The sequence below is a fragment of the Cheilinus undulatus genome, linkage group 13 (genome assembly GCF_018320785.1).
Source record: "Cheilinus undulatus linkage group 13, ASM1832078v1, whole genome shotgun sequence".
NCBI classification, from domain to species: domain Eukaryota; kingdom Metazoa; phylum Chordata; class Actinopteri; order Labriformes; family Labridae; genus Cheilinus; species Cheilinus undulatus.
Genome location: NC_054877.1, coordinates 2,554,421 through 2,572,387, shown reverse-complemented (window position 1 = coordinate 2,572,387; position 17,967 = coordinate 2,554,421). Strand labels below are relative to the sequence as shown.

The window sequence follows — 17,967 nt, the reverse complement described above, 5'->3', positions numbered from 1 at the left end:
AACCCTCACAGCAGGTCTGAAGTCTACTGGCCAGGAAGCAAACATAACATGCTGACTTTTCTTACAGGAGTCAGATCATAGCACAGTAAAATAAAGTTGTATGATTGTTTATTTAGTCTTGCTCGGTCAAACTTGACGAACCTCTCATGATTAGAGGTGTGATAAACTGACATGTGACCTGAGCTGGTTTTACCTCTAGATTGTATCTGTTATGGTTTCCAGTGGTGCAAACGCAGTCAAACATTCTGCTGTAGTCGGAGGAGGCCTAGTTAGTGATGTAGACCCAGGGTACCCGTTTGTTTGAGACTAGAGGAGAATATTTAATGTAACCTGGTTAATACTCATTCATTTCTAATACGACTGAAGACGGTGACATGTGGAGGGTTTGAGTCTAAGAGGAGAAGAGAAGGTCTTATGTCAGACTAGCATTTTTTCTTTTAACATTACGTTGTTTTCTCTTATAGTCATTTTCACCAAACTGGTTATGAGAAGGGATGCTAAAAATGTTAATACATAGGTGAAGGTGTGTAGAATCTGTTAGCAGGCAGACTACAGAGGCCTGTTGTCCCAGAGATTTACCTGGCTTAAAACCTTTACAGAAACATCAGCGACCCAACCTTTGACCTCTCAGCTCCTCTCTAGCCTCATCTCTAAACCACAGGATGCTTTCTTGTCCTTGAGGATGAATAAGTGCATTTTTAACTGTGATTTTGAATCAGAAATAAAGTCTGTCTCTGGTTAAAGGCTTCAGAAATGCTGCTGCTGCAGTCTCAGGGAGCTGGTCTTTAAACCTTCTCTAAGGTACTGCAGGACCCTGGACCAGGTTGTAGATGTTTTGTCTGATGACTTTCTGCTCTGTGACTCAGGAGCTGGTTGGTTCGTGTTTGTGATGTTTTTTATATTTAACGTTTTATCTCTGAACTCTGTGATCGTGCTGCTGCCCTTCTTGGCCAGGACATTTGTAAATGAGATTCTTAATCTCAGTGAGGTTTTTGTGGTTCAATGAATTCAAATAAAGAAATGCTCAAACAGCCTTTGTGATGGTAAAGAAACCCAGGACCTGTTTGAGATGCAGTTTGACTTTATTCTACTCCAGAAACAGCATGCTTAGGGAGACACTTCAGACTCCAGGTGCCTCAGAAATGATATTCATGACATTCATTCCTCGTCATGTCCTTTCTGAAACAAGAAAACGAACACAAAGCACATTTTAGTGTAAAACATCACCCAGTCTGCTTCAACATAGATGCTCATGGAGGGATCCCTACAGAAAAGGATTGAAATCCATGGCTGACCTTTGACCCCACATCACGACTCTTGGCACGGAGCTTGTTGACCTGAGACTCGGCGATGTCAGCTCGCTCTTCAGCCTCATCCAGCTCGTGCTGAAGCTTACGGACCTTCGTCAGATTTGTGTTGGACTGCTCCTCCTGTAGAGTAGAAACTATTTCACCAGTTGTTCTGCACATTTTTTTATTTTCTGTATTAAATAATCAAAGATTAAGAGGCAGGTTACACAGTAACTAAGTACATTTACACATTAAAGAAAGATGATATATAACCGTGCAACCTCATCATGTAGTCATGGTAACCACTCAGTACTTTAAGTAAACTTTAAATGAATTACTCTATACTTTTATTTGAATGCATTTATAGACCAGCTTCTCTAACTTCTAGGCTGCTTCAGTAAATCTTAACCACAGTAAAGTTAGTTTTACTTAGAACAATAGTCTTGTACTTTTACCACCTCTGTTATTTGGTTGATGTAATGGTCCAGCTGTACCACACTGTTTTATCTGCATAGGTTCTTATAGTTCACTTAAATTAACCAAAGAACTTAAACTAAAATAGAAAAACACATTTTAGTGAAACTAAAATTAAAAAAAAGGCTTTACAGTGTTGTGTGTTGACAAAACAAAAAGAGAATAAAATTAGGGATGAAATACCCTTAGTTTGACTGACATGGACATCCAAGCCTGAGGGGTGTAAAATGTCCTGAAGTGATTAAAGAGTATTTTACACTACGGTACTTTTAGGTCTGGAGCTTTATTCACAGATCACATCTGAATAAATGAAACGAGGAGTGAAGAGTAGCCACTTGTAAAAAAAAAAAAAAAAAGATTTTATTTTAATTAGATTTTAATCAACTGAGCTTTAGTTTTATTGTTGTGTGTCTTTTTTGTAACTTAAAAAGCCTAATCTAAAAGGAAACAATAAAAAAACAAACATTTAACTCCTTACTTTAGAGTACTTGTACGACATCTTCAGTCTGGCTAATTAATAAAATAAGGATTCAGGTTATTTAAAAATCTATTAATGAATTGGGACATTGTGACAGTTTATACGTAATTTAACTGGATACTAGGAGAGTCCTGAGGTCACTTTTACTGCTGGAAATAACTGATTTTATTGTTATAATGATGAACATGAGCTCATCAACTGGAATAATACCGAGATAATGCATTAAATACCATGTTAATGCAGTAAAAAGGGGAGTAATCCATTTTAAATATATAAAAAATGATCAAATCTACATTCTATTTATGATTATTATTATTATCATTGTTAGTATTGTTGTTATTGACTCAAGTTTACTGTTGCACTTTTACTTACTCTGAGTAATTTTCCCTGCAGTACAAAACTTGACTTATTGACCAAGTAAACTGATGCAAACGAGGGATTTGACTCAGGTTAGTTTTGCTCTAAATGTACAGGAAAATAAACATAAAGCATAAAAACAAAAACTGGTTAGATAATGTTAATTTTCAATTTAATAAATGTAAACGTGCCAATTTAACATGAGGTAGAATTTACATTGAATGATGCATAAAGGTGAGGCAGTGTTCCCACAGGCATGAGGGTATCTCTGTGGTCTAACTACTTTAGGCTGCTTCATCTAAAAAGTATAAAAAGTACTTCATCCACTGTCACTTGGTATGTCACACCAACTCTTTCATTTTCACTGAGCTCTCCACGTTTTACCATTTTGAACAGGAATGAGGAATTTCAAACTGAGTTCACCCAAATTTGAGCCAGCTCACTGGGCTTCTCTGAGAAGTCAGAAATTAATCAAGCATAACATTCAACCACTAAAACTCATTTTTCTGTTCAGGAATGCAAGTAAATAACTATAATTTGACATATTCATCAAGAAATATTAATGTGCTTTACTATTTGTTCAGTTTTTTTGTAAATAGGTTATTTTGAAAATTCATGGATAACAATAATAATTCTGTTTTAGCATTAAAAATATCATTTGGGTTACAGAGCTTCTACATATTGGTGTATTAACCATTGCAGAAACATCAAAAATGATTTTGGTAATTCCCTGTTAATTTAGGGCAGCTGTGGCATAAACCTGACTTTAGTTAGGGTTAGGGTGGTCTGATACATTTGTTAAGCACTGTAGCTTTATAGCAGGCTGATATGTCAGACATTCATGTTCTGTTGACCTAAAACTGGAACATCTGAAAAGAAAATGTTTCAGTTTTATATAATTCACAAATTTAAATACCAAGGTTTTTTTTCTAGGGGATTCAACAAGTTGAATCTCTCTTGGGTTTAATAAAACATGGAGTCTACTTACAGCTTCTTCTGCTGATTTCTTGTAGGATTTGACCTTCAGCTGTAGTTTGTCTACAAGATCTTGCAGACGGGCCAGATTCTTACGATCTTCTTCAGTCTAAAAAAATAAAAATACAGAAATAGTAACGTTTTCAAATGAAAGTGAAAAGATGAATACAACCGTTTTAAAAATTAAAAATGTACCTGATAGGTCAACTCTTTGATCCTTCTCTCATATTTTCGTATTCCTTTGACAGAATCGATGGATTTTCTTTGTTCAGTCTCTAACTCACTCTCTAGTTCTCTGATCTGAGAAAAGAACAGAAAAACACTGACTCTTCTTTGTGTGGGCTTTTTGACAATGAAGAAATGAAACTGCTCTGAAGTGAATATTATATATTTTTAGGATTAATTGATGTTTTTAGATATTATTTGAATGAGACTCACCCTGGCCTCCAGCTTCTGCACCTGCTTCTTCCCTCCCTTCATGGCGATCTGTTCAGCTTCATCCAGACGGTGCTGCAGGTCTTTGATGGTCTGCTCCATGTTCTTCTTCATACGCTCCAGGTGGGCGCTGGTGTCCTGTTCTTTCTTCAGCTCCTCTGCCATCATGGCAGCATCAGTGATGGCCTTCTTGGCCTTCTCCTCAGCATTCCTGCACTCCTGCAGTGCATCCTCCACCTCAGTCTGGAGCTGGGCCGTGTCTGCCTCCAGCTTCTTCTTCTGGTTTATCAGGCTGGTATTCTGGTTAAATACAAATTGATGGAGAAACTGAATTGTAGAATTCCATTGTGAACTGTAGGTTAAAAAGAATAGTGCCAACTGCAGTGATTGTGTATTACCTGGGAGTGCAGTAGCTGCACCCTCTCACTAACATCCAGCAGCTCTTGCTCTGCAAGTTTGCGGGTTCTCTCCGTCTGCTCCAGAGCAGCTCTCAGCTCCTCCAGTTCAGCCTGGAGCAGGTTGTTACGCCTCTCTACTATGGCGATGTTTTCCTTCATATCATCATTTGCTCGCAGAGACTCATCAAGCTGGAGCTGAGCATCCTGTTTAAGTGTTATAATTGTTCAATAACTGTTATTTCAGGTCATATTGTGCATTCATAATTGGTCTTTTGGAATAAAAATTCATACCTTCAGATGTGCGTGAACAGCCTTGAGCTGTTTCTGAGCCTCAGCAGCTTGTCTGTTGGCCTGGCTGAGCTGGATCTCCATCTCATTGAGGTCTCCCTCCATCTTCTTCTTCAGACGGAGGGCCTCATTCCTGCTGCGAGTTTCAGCCTCCAGAGAGGTCTGCAGAGTGTCCACAATACGCTGTTGGTTTCTCTTTGATTGCTCCATCTCTTCGTCTTTTTCTGCTAACTTGCGCTCGATCTCAGCCTTGATCTGGTTGAACTCTAGCTGGGCTCTGAGAATCTTCCCTTCCTCATGTTCCAGTGAGGCCTATCATGACATGAAGGGTTCAGAGTAAAGGGTGTTAAGTCTTCATAGAGAGGTCCAGATGTATGTTTGAGTTTCTGAGGTCCACCTGTAGAGCACTCAGCTTACCTCGGCTTCTTCTAGGGCCGTTTGTATCTCAGACTTCTCTTGTTCCAGTTGTTTTCTGATCTTCTCGAGCTCGTGAATATTCTTTCCACCCTCACCGATTTGTTCAGTGAGGTCGGATATTTCCTCTGAGAAGCAGAATGCAGCAGATGAAAGGACTGATCTGATTCTGTAAAAGAGATGATGGAGGGTGACCCTTACCCTGCAGGTTCTTGTTCTCTCTCTTCATGGTCTCCAGATGTTCCAGAGATTCTTCATAGGAGTTCTTCAGTTTGAAGAGCTCAGTGCTCAGAGACCTGGCTTCCTTCTGAGAGCTCTCCAGCTCTGTTTGAGACTCTTCATATTTCTGTTTCCATTCTGCCAAGACCTGGAATATGTATGTGTGAGGCTCATGACATTCATGTAGTGAAAAGTGAAACTGAAAACATGAATTTAAAACTGAACCTTGTCAAAGTTCCTTTGCTTCTTGTCCAGAGCGGCAGCAGCAGCATTGGACCTCTCCACGTCCACCATGAGATCTTCAATCTCATTCTGCAGTCTGTGTTTGGTCTTCTCCAGAGAGGAACATTTAGCATTCACTGCTTCAACGGCCTCTTCAGCATCCTGCAGACGCTGAGCCAGCTTCTTCCTGGATTTGGATAAAACTGATTCAGGATTCATGGTTTAAGACTCTGTAGTTGCTGAAGTCATGTGTTTTACCCACTTGGCCTCCTCCAGTTCCTCCGTCCTCTGGATGGCGTCGGTTTCATACTTGGTCCTCCACTGTGCCACCTCAGAGTTGGCCTTGGACATGCTGCGCTGGAGCTCCCCCTTGGCCTCCTGCTCCTCTTCAAACTGCTCTCTGAGCAGGTCACAGTCATGACGGGCAGACTGCACGGCGTGGGCCAGGGCGTTCTTGGCCTGAAAAGAAGAGCAGACTCTCAGTTTCTCTTACAGAGCTCCTTTTAAACTGAATCAGGTGAGCGACCATGTCCGTTGTTTGCTACCTTTACTTCCTCCTCCAGCTGTCTTTTAAGGTCCTCAATCTGCTGAGTATAGGACTGTTTTCCTCTGGTGAGCTGAGACACCAAGGAATCCTTTTCCTCAAGCTGCCTGGTGAGTTCACCTAATTTTTCATACAGAATCATCTCAGTACTTTGTCATGATGTTATTTTAATGTTATTTTATCCAGAGACGTACCATTCTCAGTTTGAAGCTTTGCTTTCTGCATGGTGAAATCATTGATGACACGCTGTCCCTCCTCTGACTTTGTTTTATATTCATTCATCTGATCTTCTAGAGACCTGCACATTTTTTCCAAGTTGTTCTGTAAGAAAGGTAAATAAATTACTTCAACAAATGTGAAATGGCTTTTATGTAAGAAATGTGGTTTCAATTTTGCCAAATATGCAGAAACTTTACACATAAATTTGTTCTACCTTTGCCTTGACTAGATGTTCCATATTGGAGACCACGTCATCCAGCTCCAGCCTGAGCTCGCTCTTCTCCTTCTCCAGCTTCTGTTTGACTCTCTGCAGGTTGTCGATCTGTTCTCCAAGGTCAGCTACGCTGTCAGCCTGCTTCTTCCTCAGGGTGGCAGTAGTTGCTTCATGATGCAGAGTGGCCTCTTCCAGGTCTCTGCGGAGTTTCAGGAACTCTGCCTCCCTCTTCTTGTTCATCTCAATCTGAGCAGCCGTTGCTCCTCCGGCCTCCTCCAGACGCTCACTGATCTCCTCCAGCTCTCTGGCCAGGTCTGACCTCTGCTTCTCCACCTTGGCTCGGGCAGCTCGCTCTGCCTCCAGCTCTTCCTCCAGCTCCTCGATGCGGGCCTAGATGGAGAAAATGGAAATCTCTGTGTTCATTTTGTTGATCCAAGTTTCAGCCTTGAAATGTCATATCCATGCACTTAGATAAGAAACTGTCTTCATGTGTTTTTACCCCTAACCAGTTTAGTTTGGCTGAACCATGGTGAAGACCAAACAACCATACTGAGACCACTGTAAAGGTGGGTCTCAGTATGGTTGTTTCGGACTGTTTTTAGATAAACAATCCACTGTAGTACTGCAGCTGAACAGGTGTTAAGACCTTAGGCACACCTGACGTATCTAAGGAAACTCTTTAAGGGGGTGAGGAGCAGGTCAGGGTTCAGGAGGATAAACATGTCCTAACTGTCCTGATAAAAGCCTTTGGCAGCAACAGTGTATCAACATATTGCAGTCAAACCCCCCTGAGCATGCTCTCCTCTGGTCTCAGAAACTAAGCAGGGTCAGGCTTGGTTAGTACTTGGACAGGAGGCTGTCTCAGACTATCAGGTGCTTTAACCTTGGGGTTCTCATAGACCAGATTGAAGGAAATTATGCAGTAATTTAATATGTTAGTCTGAGATCAATCAAGATGAGCTATTTTAATTATTACCTGCAACTCCTTCAGCTTCTTTTGGAGCTGTGCACTTATTGCCTGTTCGTCCTCTATTTTTGCAAGGAGCTGGCTGATTTCAAAATCTTTCCTGTGGAGAAAAAGGTTGATATGTGTCAGCTTGTACAAGTTTAATACGTCCCTTTATAATGTTCTCATTTTTTGCAGTCTCACTTTTTCAGCCTCTCTTCCAGTTGCTGTTTGTCATTTTCCAGGTCCATAACTGTCTCTTGAGCCAACTTTAGGTCTCCCTCAAGCTTTCGCTTTGCTCTCTCAAGGTCCATTCGCACTTTCTTCTCTTGTTCTAGGGAACCCTCCAGCTGTTGGGTACAAAAATGTCAAGGCTTTGTCTAATAATAATTTGTTTAATAACCCACCACTGAAGTTTTCTTTCCTTACGTCGTCCACTTGCTGCTCCAGTTTAACCTTGGCCTTGGTCAGAGTGTTGACTTTGTCTTCCTCACTCTGCAGGTCATCCAGGGTTTGCTGATGAGCTTCCTGTAAGGCTTTCTTCTCCTTTGTTAACTTAGCGATGATTTCCTCTAGAGCAGCCATCTCCTCAGTCAGGTTTTTAACCTGTGGACAGTTTGATCAGTAACTTCAGCTGGGACATTCTTGACAACTCCCAAAGCGATTTCATGTAAATGAAAGTTTATGTTACCTTGTTCTCAGTGGCGTGCTTCTCTTTCTCCACTTTAGCCAGAGTTAACTCCAGGTCATCGATGTCCTTCTTTAACTCTGAACACTCATCCTCCAGCTTCCTCTTCTTGGCTGTAAGCTCAGCGTTCATCTCCTCCTCATCCTCCAGTCTTTCTGTCAGCTCTTTGATTTTGGCTTCCAGCTGAATTTTGCTTTTGATCAGCCCTTCACATCTTTCCTCTGCATCACAAAGATTATCTTGTTCCTGATGAATGAAGAGACACAGAATCACACAGAAGTTCCATGTTTATGTTAAAGGAAATGCTGACAGATTTACGTACAGATTGGACTTGGAGCTGCAGGTCATTCTTCTCTTGGAGCAGAGTGACCATTTTTTCTTCAAGCTCCTTCTTGCGGGCCTCAGATTTTGCAAAAGCCTCTTTAAGTTTGGCAAACTCTTCCTTCATGTTGGCCATCTCCTTCTCGGTCTCCGCTGACTTCAGCAGAGGTTTGATCTTGAAAAACATCTTCATCCAGGGCCAATTCTTGACCCCCATGAAGGCACGGATGTTCCACTGGATCACCAGTAAAGCATCCCTGCAGACAGTGGATTAGAGCTGTCTTTAGGGCCTGTTCTTGGAAGGAAAACAACTGACCGAAACTATTTTATATAGAGTCAATGTCCACTCCTGAAAACAGTTTCCTGTAACTGATGCTTGTTTAGAGGATGTACAGTACTGTGCAGAAGTTCTAAGCATGTAGAGCACTAACAGTTCCTCACAGGTCCTGATGTTCCACAACCCCAGGCTGAAGAGAGGAGGGAGGGCGGCCAGAGTCAGTGTCCACACATTTGACATGTACGTGTGTTGCTCAACAGCCAAGGTCGAGCCGAACAGCATTTCTTTTGTCCGGGCCTTTGCACCCCTGGTAATCCGCCCAGCAACCACCAACAGTTTTCAGGTGCTTAGAACATACACACGACAACCAGGGGGTTGTGGCGACCCTCCTACCCTCCTTAACAGTACCGTAGGTTATATTTAAGCGCCACGTCTACCCATAACTCCGCCCTAAAGCTGTGGTTTTCGTTTTGTTTTCATCAGATTATTTTCCCATGCCCTTGGTAATGTACAAAGACATCCAGAGCATGACCTGGGTTGTGTCAATCCTCTTTCCCGCCTGATGGGGCCCTCGCCATTACACGCCTTACTTCAGCCTCAAATTTGGGCCCAAACATGCCTAAAAACTCCTGCACAGTACTGTATGCAAACAACTGCCTTGACATTACTTGAATTTCATAGTTTGCCATTCTAGTAGCAGGTACCTGCGCTCCACAATCTTCTGGAACTCAATTCTTGCCAGAAGACCTCGTGACCTGGCTTGGATGCCTGTGATGATCAATGCCAGTCGGTCATCTCGCATTTCCTCCAGTTGACCCAGCAGTCCAGCTTTGAAGAACACCTTTTTGGGGGTAGAACTGATGGTGAATTTTTATTCTTGTGCATAATGAATACTCTTTATCAACGCTGGAGATACTGACCTTGGTGTGCCCCAGTTTGTACTGGTTGTGGTCGATATCAAGAGACCCCAACAGTTTCTCAGCAGCCTTCTTGTTGTCAATGAACTGCCCTTCAGGAATGGCGTTGGGGTTTAAGATTCGGTATCTTTTGAAAAAGATCCAAAGATAAAATGTTAATGCATAACCATGGACCTTCTTAAATGTTGACAACTTTTCTGTTTTCATTAGTAAATTCAAAACTTTATCTTTGACCATCTCTTGCAAACCTCTGTTTGAAATCTCCGTAGAGGATCCTGTTTGGGAAGCCCTTCCTGCAGATCCTGATGCCCTCCAGCACGCCGTTACAGCGCAGCTGGTGCATCACCAGAGGGTTCTCCATCGCCCCGGGAGTCTTGGTCTCATTGGGGATGATGCAGCGCACAAAGTGAGGGTGAGTAGACCTCAAGTTGGTCATCAGCTTGTTCAGGTTCTCCTAGAAGTGCACCACAGATATCACTGTTTTAATCCTGACTGGCATTTACTCTGTTAGAGACATGCTGAAATGTAAACCAGGCATTATTCCTGATCATGTAGGTACATTCCTGGTATTTTCAGGGCTAGCTGCATGTTTGAACACAAACAGCCACGTTTTTTACTCAGACTTTACTAAGGACTTTTCTTTGAAGTAAAACCCTCGCAGATTTTCAGTATGTTCTTCACTGCACAGTAGTTGAGGAGAAGCACATAGCCATTACTGCACGGAGACTACAGAGCAGACCAAACATGCCTCAACCAGTCTTTAGTAGTCTTTACTTGTTAAAGAGTTTTTCAGTGCTTTAACAAAGAGGATGATAGCATGACTGTACTTGTGAAACATACTTTAAGAGAAAAGATTCCAAAGAGAGGAAAAAAGTCCTTGAGTTTAAACACAACGGATCTGTTAAGTCACACGGGTCGTCATCTTTGCAACAGGATTAACCAAATACGAAGTGGCGTTAGCCGCTGGTAGGACCAACGTGGAGGCTAATACCAAGAAGAGTGCTGATTCAGCAGGCATCTGAGTACTGCAAAGGCTGGTCAGAAACAGCCAAAAGGCAGATCTACTGATGAAAAAATCAGTCTCAGAGCCCCAATCTTTCACTTCTTCTTAGTTGTAACTCTGCTTGTAAGGCCCCTGCTCAACGGACTTTAACAATTTCACCAAAATACAAAAATGTATCTTTACACCACTGATCTGAATCAATAAGACTTGTTTGTCCTACCCTGTGTAAAGCTGATACAGTCTGGAATGAGGAACCTTTCTTCTTGCCTCCACCTTTTCCTTTTCCTCCAGACTCTTGAGCTGAGGACAAATACAACAAAATAACAGAGTCAACAGGAAACAGTCTAAAGCTTATTATCAATCAAACTAACATGTTTATCAGTGAATGAGGCGATGCAGATTTGTGTCTTTAGATGTGAGTCTCACTGACAACTTACCAGAATCAGCTCCTGCATATCCAGCAAAAAGCATGGCTAAAAGCTTGAGGTTGGACTTCTGGAAAAGGCCGACCACAGTCTCATTGAGAGGATCCTTGTTCTTCACCAGCCAGTTGTTGATGTTGTAGTCAACAGTTCCAGCGTAGTGAACCAGGGAGAAGTGGGCCTCTGGTTTCCCTTTGACAACTCTGGGCTTCTGAAAATTGTTGGATTTCCCCAGATGGTTGTCGTAGAGCTTCGCTTTAAAGGTGGCATCAGAGGCTTTGGGGAACATGCACTCCTCTTCAAGGATAGACATGATACCCATGGGCTGATGATGACACAAGAAAGAGAGACAGATTTTCTCATTTCTAGCAAAAAAAGTTTCTAACATTTTCAGTGAGAGCATGCTGGTCCTGAGAGAAAATCATACAGTAATGCCTTTAAATGAAGCACACATTACTCTCAGCTGCCTCACCTTCTCGATCAGGTCAATGCAGGCCTGCAGGTCCATACCAAAGTCAATGAACTCCCATTCAATGCCCTCTTTCTTGTACTCCTCCTGCTCCAGCACAAACATGTGGTGGTTGAAGAACTGTTGCAGTTTCTCGTTGGTGAAGTTGATGCACAGCTGCTCAAACGTGTTGAACTGTAAAAATACCCAAAGTAACCAGAAATGAACACAAGTGTAAAAATACTGCCATGATCTTGGGGCTCCCCACCCAGACTCACATCGAAGATCTCAAATCCAGCGATGTCCAGTACACCAATGAAGTACTGGCGAGGCTGCTTGGTGTCCAGGGATTGGTTAATTCTTAATACCATCCACAGAAACATCTTCTCATACACCGACTTAGACAGCGCACCGACAGCATAATACACCTTGGAAAGAAAACAACATCTTCAGTAGTATTTGTTCAATCAAAACTCATGTAAGTTTTTTATTCAGGTCATTACCTGGGCGACATTCTGTCCCTTGGTGACCCACTCATTTCCTACTTTGACTCTGGGGTGGCAGAGACCTTTGATGAGGTCTGCAGAGTTCAGGCCCATCAGGTAGGCTACTTTATCAGCATCTGACAAGGTGAAGAAATACACGTCACATATTCACAAGTCCCTGTTCTTTTAACCTGACAGTGGAAATCTCTCTGCAGTTCTGTTTTCTTCAGAGTTCTTTTAGGGATCACGTGGTTTAGCTGCTGGTACCTTTCATATTTTGTGTTTTTTTTATTATCGCAGCAGGTTGGTCAGTGTGTTTAGCTTTGTAGGTGGCTTTGTAACCTGATAGAAGCAGAGCTTGAGTTTTCCTTATTTAGTTAACAACATGATTTTATCGACTTTGTTCATCAGAACAGCAAAAATCCTACAAGGCTGACTTTATTATCTCCATGAAGGACAATTCAAAGGAACAATGCAACAAGGATTAGGCGGTATCCATGTTTTTATGTCCTCTTACCTTTTTTAAAACATTTTTCTGTGGTGTACTGTATAACTACCACCTTATTAAAAACCTCATTACACAAGATGCAGTACAGGCCTAGCACGTGAAGACGTGCAAAATGTGCATCTCACAGCTGTTTCCTTCTGTTATTAGGAAATAACTAAAAATCTAAAAGCATCATTAGTACACTCGGTGTTCATTACTGGGATTAAAGGCAGATGGATATGCCTGTTTCCCTGTTTCTCACTGGTGAATCCATCTGGCAAAGCTCCCGTCTGAACCGTTTGGGCCCGGTTAGAAAGTGACAGGACCAATCAGCGACGAGGAGCAGTACTTTTGTGACGTAAACAAGCAGCAACAAGAGGCTGGTGCCGTTATGGTGGGAGACATTAGCGTGGATGCTGCTGAAGTGCCAGTTTTATCAGAACTTGATGACATTTCTTTGTTAAAAGTCGAGTAGTTGCATGTCTACAGTCACCATGGTTCATGATATTCCTCGGTAGCTGCGCACACGCACCTCCGTTGCGGCTATATCACATTTTTGTTGCTCTGATTTGCCTGTAAAGATGTTACAGACAAAACGCTCATCCAATCACACTCTGAGTTTTTTTCAAAGCCTCTGCCTTTTCCATCTGGCGTGTCAGGTTAGTAGTAGGTCCCATTGGTTAAAAAAATAATTCAGTGCTGAAGTCTGTGTTGAAATCAGCAGGATAGACGCTAATAAGCATACTTAACAAGCTAACAGTTGTATCATGATGTGTTCAAATTAGCTGGGAAATTTTAGTGTTTAAAGAATGGGTATAAATATGTCAATAAATCAATTAAAATAACAAGTAATTAAAGAATGTATGTATCTATTAATATTTCTATTAATTGAAGGCCTTTTGGAAAGAGGTTGCAACATTTTTAATAGGGGTGCACGATAACAGGAAATTATTACGTCATTCTTATCAGTCCGATATCATTACGACGAGCCCCGATAACATATTTATTTCCGTCAGCACAGCAGTGCTGGCGTTTGTTTTCTTTCTCAGGAGACTGCACATTCTGAAACAGCAGGTGGCGCCACAGTACACGACCTGCTATTAAAGCACCAAAGAAGAAGAGAAAGTAGCAGCCGCTGTGCTAAAATGCTAACAACACGGTGGCGTTATTCAGTATTTACAGGGAGGATAACACGACTGTGTGTGTAGAATTTGCCCTGCAAAGGTCGCAAAGAGTAGAAAGAAGTCCTCGAAGGATCTAAGTCACTTAAGAGTCATCATCCTAACGACGTTAAAACTAAGAGGCAGCAGCCACTAGCCTCAGCCGCGGGCGTTAGCAGGCATGGAAAACTGCAGAAAGCTTGCCAGAGCCAAAAGCCGCAACGTTATAACAAAATCAGTCTGACAGTGTCCTGATCCATCACTGCTTTCATAGTTTCATTCAGTCTGATCCACGTTAGGAACAGAAGTTTAGCCACAGACCACGGTGGACTTTACATTCTTAACCTATCTCTGATATGACTTATGTCAGTGCATATTTTTAATCTTTATGTCAAACATCAGCTTGCTTTAATTCTGGCTTAAGCAAAAAAAAACAGACCCCCAAATATCTCCATTTGTCAAGCATAACAGCCTGTTATCATTTGGTTTTATGGGGTAAAACCGTCTGTCAGTTGTTTGTGTCTGCTGTACTTGGTACACAAATGTTTGACTAAATAAAGTTCACTATAATAACAGTTATAAAGTCAGAATGGTTCTTTGTTTTTCGAAAAACATGAGTGATATTAGTTAAAATGAGTTATGAATATCTTTGCTCACTACATATTAACCCCTTCTTACCCCAGATGTGCATAAACACATCACATAAACTTCTTTTGTTAAATCAACAATTGAAAAAAACCACATGGGTTATTATCGGTTATCGGCCATCAGGAGTAGGAAATTATCGGTTATCGGTATCGGTTCAGAAAAATAGTTATCGTGCATCACTAATTATTAATAATTCAGATTTAATTTTTTTGGCCTATTCATTTTAATAAAATTTAATACAATTTAAAAAATATATAAATTTTGTTACTTATTCGCTTTAATTACTGAAAACATACCAAACCGTGACTTTAAAACTGAGATACGTACCGAACCGACATTTTTCCGTACCGTTACAGCCCTACTTTCTATACGGTGCCTGAATCGATACTGCTGGGGGAGAATAAAAGCTGTCGGATCGTGTAACTACTTCACAGAAATATCTTTATAAGATGCCGGTCAAACATGAGATAAGAAAAGGGAACCAGTGTAACTTAACTCATCAGTTTCCCTTTCATTTGGGTGGTAAGATATCAAAACAAGGTACCAATATCTGTGTTGTAACTCAGTCCAGTAGGCACTGGATGTGCTGGTACTGGTACCATGTCGGTACTGGACTTTAATACTCATCCCTATTACTGGCACGACTGTAAACTTGTGTTTCCAACAGCCAATGAAAAAGAGAGAATAGGGATGAAATCAGGATGCACCAGTGCAGGATTACTTTGTGTGGGCCTCTTATTATCAGAAGTTTAAAAACTACTTCCCCTTCTTATTCTAAATAAAATGCTTGAGATGTTTGAAACAGTTAGCCTATGATAGAGACAGTCTTATGGTTACATAGCAACTAACGAGTCATCATCATTTACTGGCACAAATGAAGCTTTTAGTTATTATCGCCAAATCCAAGAAGATGATTGTGTTCATTGTCTGCTTTCCTAAAGACCCATAAATCAATCATCACAGGACTGTTCTTTAACTTCTAGGAAAACTCCCTCTTTTTGATGACAAGCATGAATTATTATTTGTTTACTGATCGTGGACGGGGGGGTCAGTGGGAAAAGAGCAGCACTTCGCTGTCAGTCTGAGCTTAGATCAGTTTGATTTTTGCTTTAAGACGCTACAAAGACAATCAGATGAGACAGGAACATTCACCTTCAGTGCCGTCAGCCTCTGCCTGCTCCTCTCGCTGCTTCTGTTTGAACTTCATGTTCCCGTAGTGCATGATGGCACCAGTCAGCTTGTAAATGCTGTTCTTCTCTTCTTGAGTGAAGCCCAGCACATCAAATGCATCCTGTGGGAAATTAAAAATCCAAACAATGAATACTGGCTCCTGTAGGAGTACAAACGATGGTGACAAACAGCCCCAGCTCACATCAGTGGCCATCAGCTCCTCAGCATCATTGATGGAGGCCACGGTCGTCTCTCCTTGGGAGATGAAGGCGTAGTCGTAGGGGTTGTTGGTGATGAGTAACATTTCTGAAACCATATTTATATAAGTAGAATTAATTAATGCATCTCAGTAGTGCTGCACGGCGGCGCAGGGGTTAGCGCTGTTACCTCACAGCAAGAAGGCTTCTGGTTCACTCCTCGCTTTTCTGTGTGGAGTTTACATGTTGTAACCTTAGGTTGTTTGGCTGTAGGTGTGTGTGAGCGTGCCCAGTTGTTTAGCTCTGTGTCAGCCCTGTGATTGACTGTCCCATCCTGCCAGTCGGGATAGCCCCACCCAGGATGGGATAAGTGGTATCTAAAACGGATGGATGGATGTCATGCCACTACATGTACAGGTGGCTCTTACCCAGAAGTTCAGGTTTTTGTTGAGATAAGATCTGGTAGAAAATGTGGTAGTCCCTCTCAGCTTTCAGCTGATAGGTCACACGAGACTTTTCCAGGAGGTCTGTCAAAGAAACAGTCATGACTTTCACACAGAAATTCAAATACTGTGAAAATGCGTCTGAGGATTGTTTTCACTTACAAGTCTCAATATCAGCAGAGGCCAGCTTCCCCCGGTTGTCAAAGTGAATCCTGATGAATTTACCCTACAAACAGAGTAACTGTTGACTCAGTTCTCATGGACCAACACTCAGCCAATGATAGTTACGCTGCCTCAATGCAGTGTCACGCTTACAAATCTGGAGGAGTTGTCGTTCCTGATGGTCTTGGCGTTCCCAAAGGCCTCCAGAGCAGGGTTAGCCTGGATGATTTGATCCTCCAGGGTTCCCTGATTGTGTTAGATAAAGACACAGATTGAAGCGTCTGAGAAACAGTTTTACAAAGACAGGAGTGAAATTCATCTTGTGGTTGTTCTATACTAATAAAAAACATTACCTTCTTCTCAGCGGCTGGATCTTTCTTCCCTCCTGGGACAGCGGCGATGCTGGCGAAGTACTGAATGACACGCTTGGTGTTGACGGTCTTTCCAGCACCAGATTCTCCGCTGAGTAAAAGAGACAGAGAGTTTAAGGTAAAGCCTGTGATCAGCTGAAGAGGCTTTATTGGCTGTGAGACTTACGTGATGAGGATTGACTGGTTTTCTCTGTCTGTCAGTGAGAGAGTTTTCAGACTGTCAGCATTAAAGGTGAAGTGACATCATGGCTGAGTATGTGGAGCACTTAAAGGTTGAAGTGGACGGTTTACCTGACAGCATGTACTGATAGGCGTTATCAGAGATGGAGAAGATGTGAGGAGGAGCTTCACTCCTCTTCTTTCCTCTGTAGGCCACCACCACTTCCTGGTTGTAGACCGGCAGCCACTTGTAGGGGTTGACAGTCACACAGAAGAGTCCGGAGTAGGTCTGTCATACAGAGAGATGTTTAGAGGAGAGGCTTCAGATGCTGAGGGGTCTGATTATCAGAGTAAAGGTGAAGATTTGAAAGCCGTCTCACGTAGATCATCCACGCTGCGTAACGCTCTTTGAGGTTAAACAGCACGGCGGGCTCATGGAGGAAGGTGAACATCGCCATGTCTTCAATTTTGTCAAACTTTGGCGGGTTCTGAGGGTGGACGTCACTTTCCTTCACTGTGACCGTCTGGAGGAGAGAGACGATTTTATCAACCAAGCCCCCGGCGTTTACCTCAGCATTACTGACCGGAGTCTGTGCGTGTTCCTACCTTTCCAAACTCAGTGTTAGCGGTGACTTTGTCTCCGTCACGACTAGTTATGGAAGCTTTGACGTACTCCACCTCAGGGTCAGGAACGAAGCACTCCTTCTTCATGTCGAAGGGCCGGGTCTGGGCCTCCAGGCGCTCCTTGTCTGACTTTCTCAGATAAGGAGCAGCAGGCCCAAACTCTGCCATGGCGGCGTCACCCATCCTTTAACCTTTTAGGAATAAAACATCTTTTACAGCCACACATTGTTTTAACAAGCAGATGTGCCACTTATTTATCATTCACAAAACACACCCACCAAAGTTTAGCTCTAACAGATTTAAAGAAGCTCATCAAACACAGACATGAGATTTCTGCTTCATGGCACATAGAAACAGCTCTCTTCTAGTTTATCTACTGAACAGACACAGAATTAACCCTGTAATGGCCAGGTCTCTAATCACACAGCTACAGAGGAAGGCAGGGTTTAGGGCTGGGAATATGTTGACTTTTTAGGATGTGTAGAAAGGAGGTACAGTGGAAGCCATGTTGTT

At 42.2% G+C, this 17,967-nt stretch overlaps 1 protein-coding gene across 2 annotated transcripts; it reads right to left on the bottom strand.

Annotated features, from left to right (window-relative positions):
- Positions 1 to 1,158: 1,158 nt before the first annotated feature.
- LOC121520090 (myosin-7) lies at positions 1,159 to 17,637 on the bottom strand. Of its 2 annotated transcripts, none has more exons than XM_041803345.1 (37): positions 17,437 to 17,637; positions 17,211 to 17,354; positions 16,963 to 17,119; positions 16,838 to 16,865; positions 16,654 to 16,762; positions 16,454 to 16,546; positions 16,301 to 16,364; positions 16,124 to 16,222; positions 15,701 to 15,804; positions 15,481 to 15,619; positions 12,052 to 12,170; positions 11,827 to 11,976; positions 11,573 to 11,743; positions 11,116 to 11,425; positions 10,899 to 10,978; positions 9,924 to 10,129; positions 9,679 to 9,802; positions 9,463 to 9,599; positions 8,483 to 8,738; positions 8,164 to 8,406; positions 7,902 to 8,078; positions 7,677 to 7,822; positions 7,503 to 7,593; positions 6,527 to 6,916; positions 6,288 to 6,414; positions 6,095 to 6,213; positions 5,812 to 6,008; positions 5,553 to 5,736; positions 5,310 to 5,475; positions 5,112 to 5,236; positions 4,698 to 5,006; positions 4,407 to 4,610; positions 4,012 to 4,308; positions 3,769 to 3,873; positions 3,587 to 3,682; positions 1,296 to 1,430; positions 1,159 to 1,179 (listed from the first exon to the last, which is right to left on the bottom strand). In XM_041803345.1, the coding sequence occupies exons 1-37, from the start codon at positions 17,635 to 17,637 to the stop codon at positions 1,159 to 1,161; spliced, it is 5,823 nt and encodes a 1,940-aa protein (XP_041659279.1). The 2 variants fall into 2 exon arrangements, with proteins under 2 accessions (XP_041659279.1, XP_041659280.1); XM_041803346.1 differs by having other exon boundaries at positions 10,899 to 10,972.
- Positions 17,638 to 17,967: the final 330 nt, after the last annotated feature.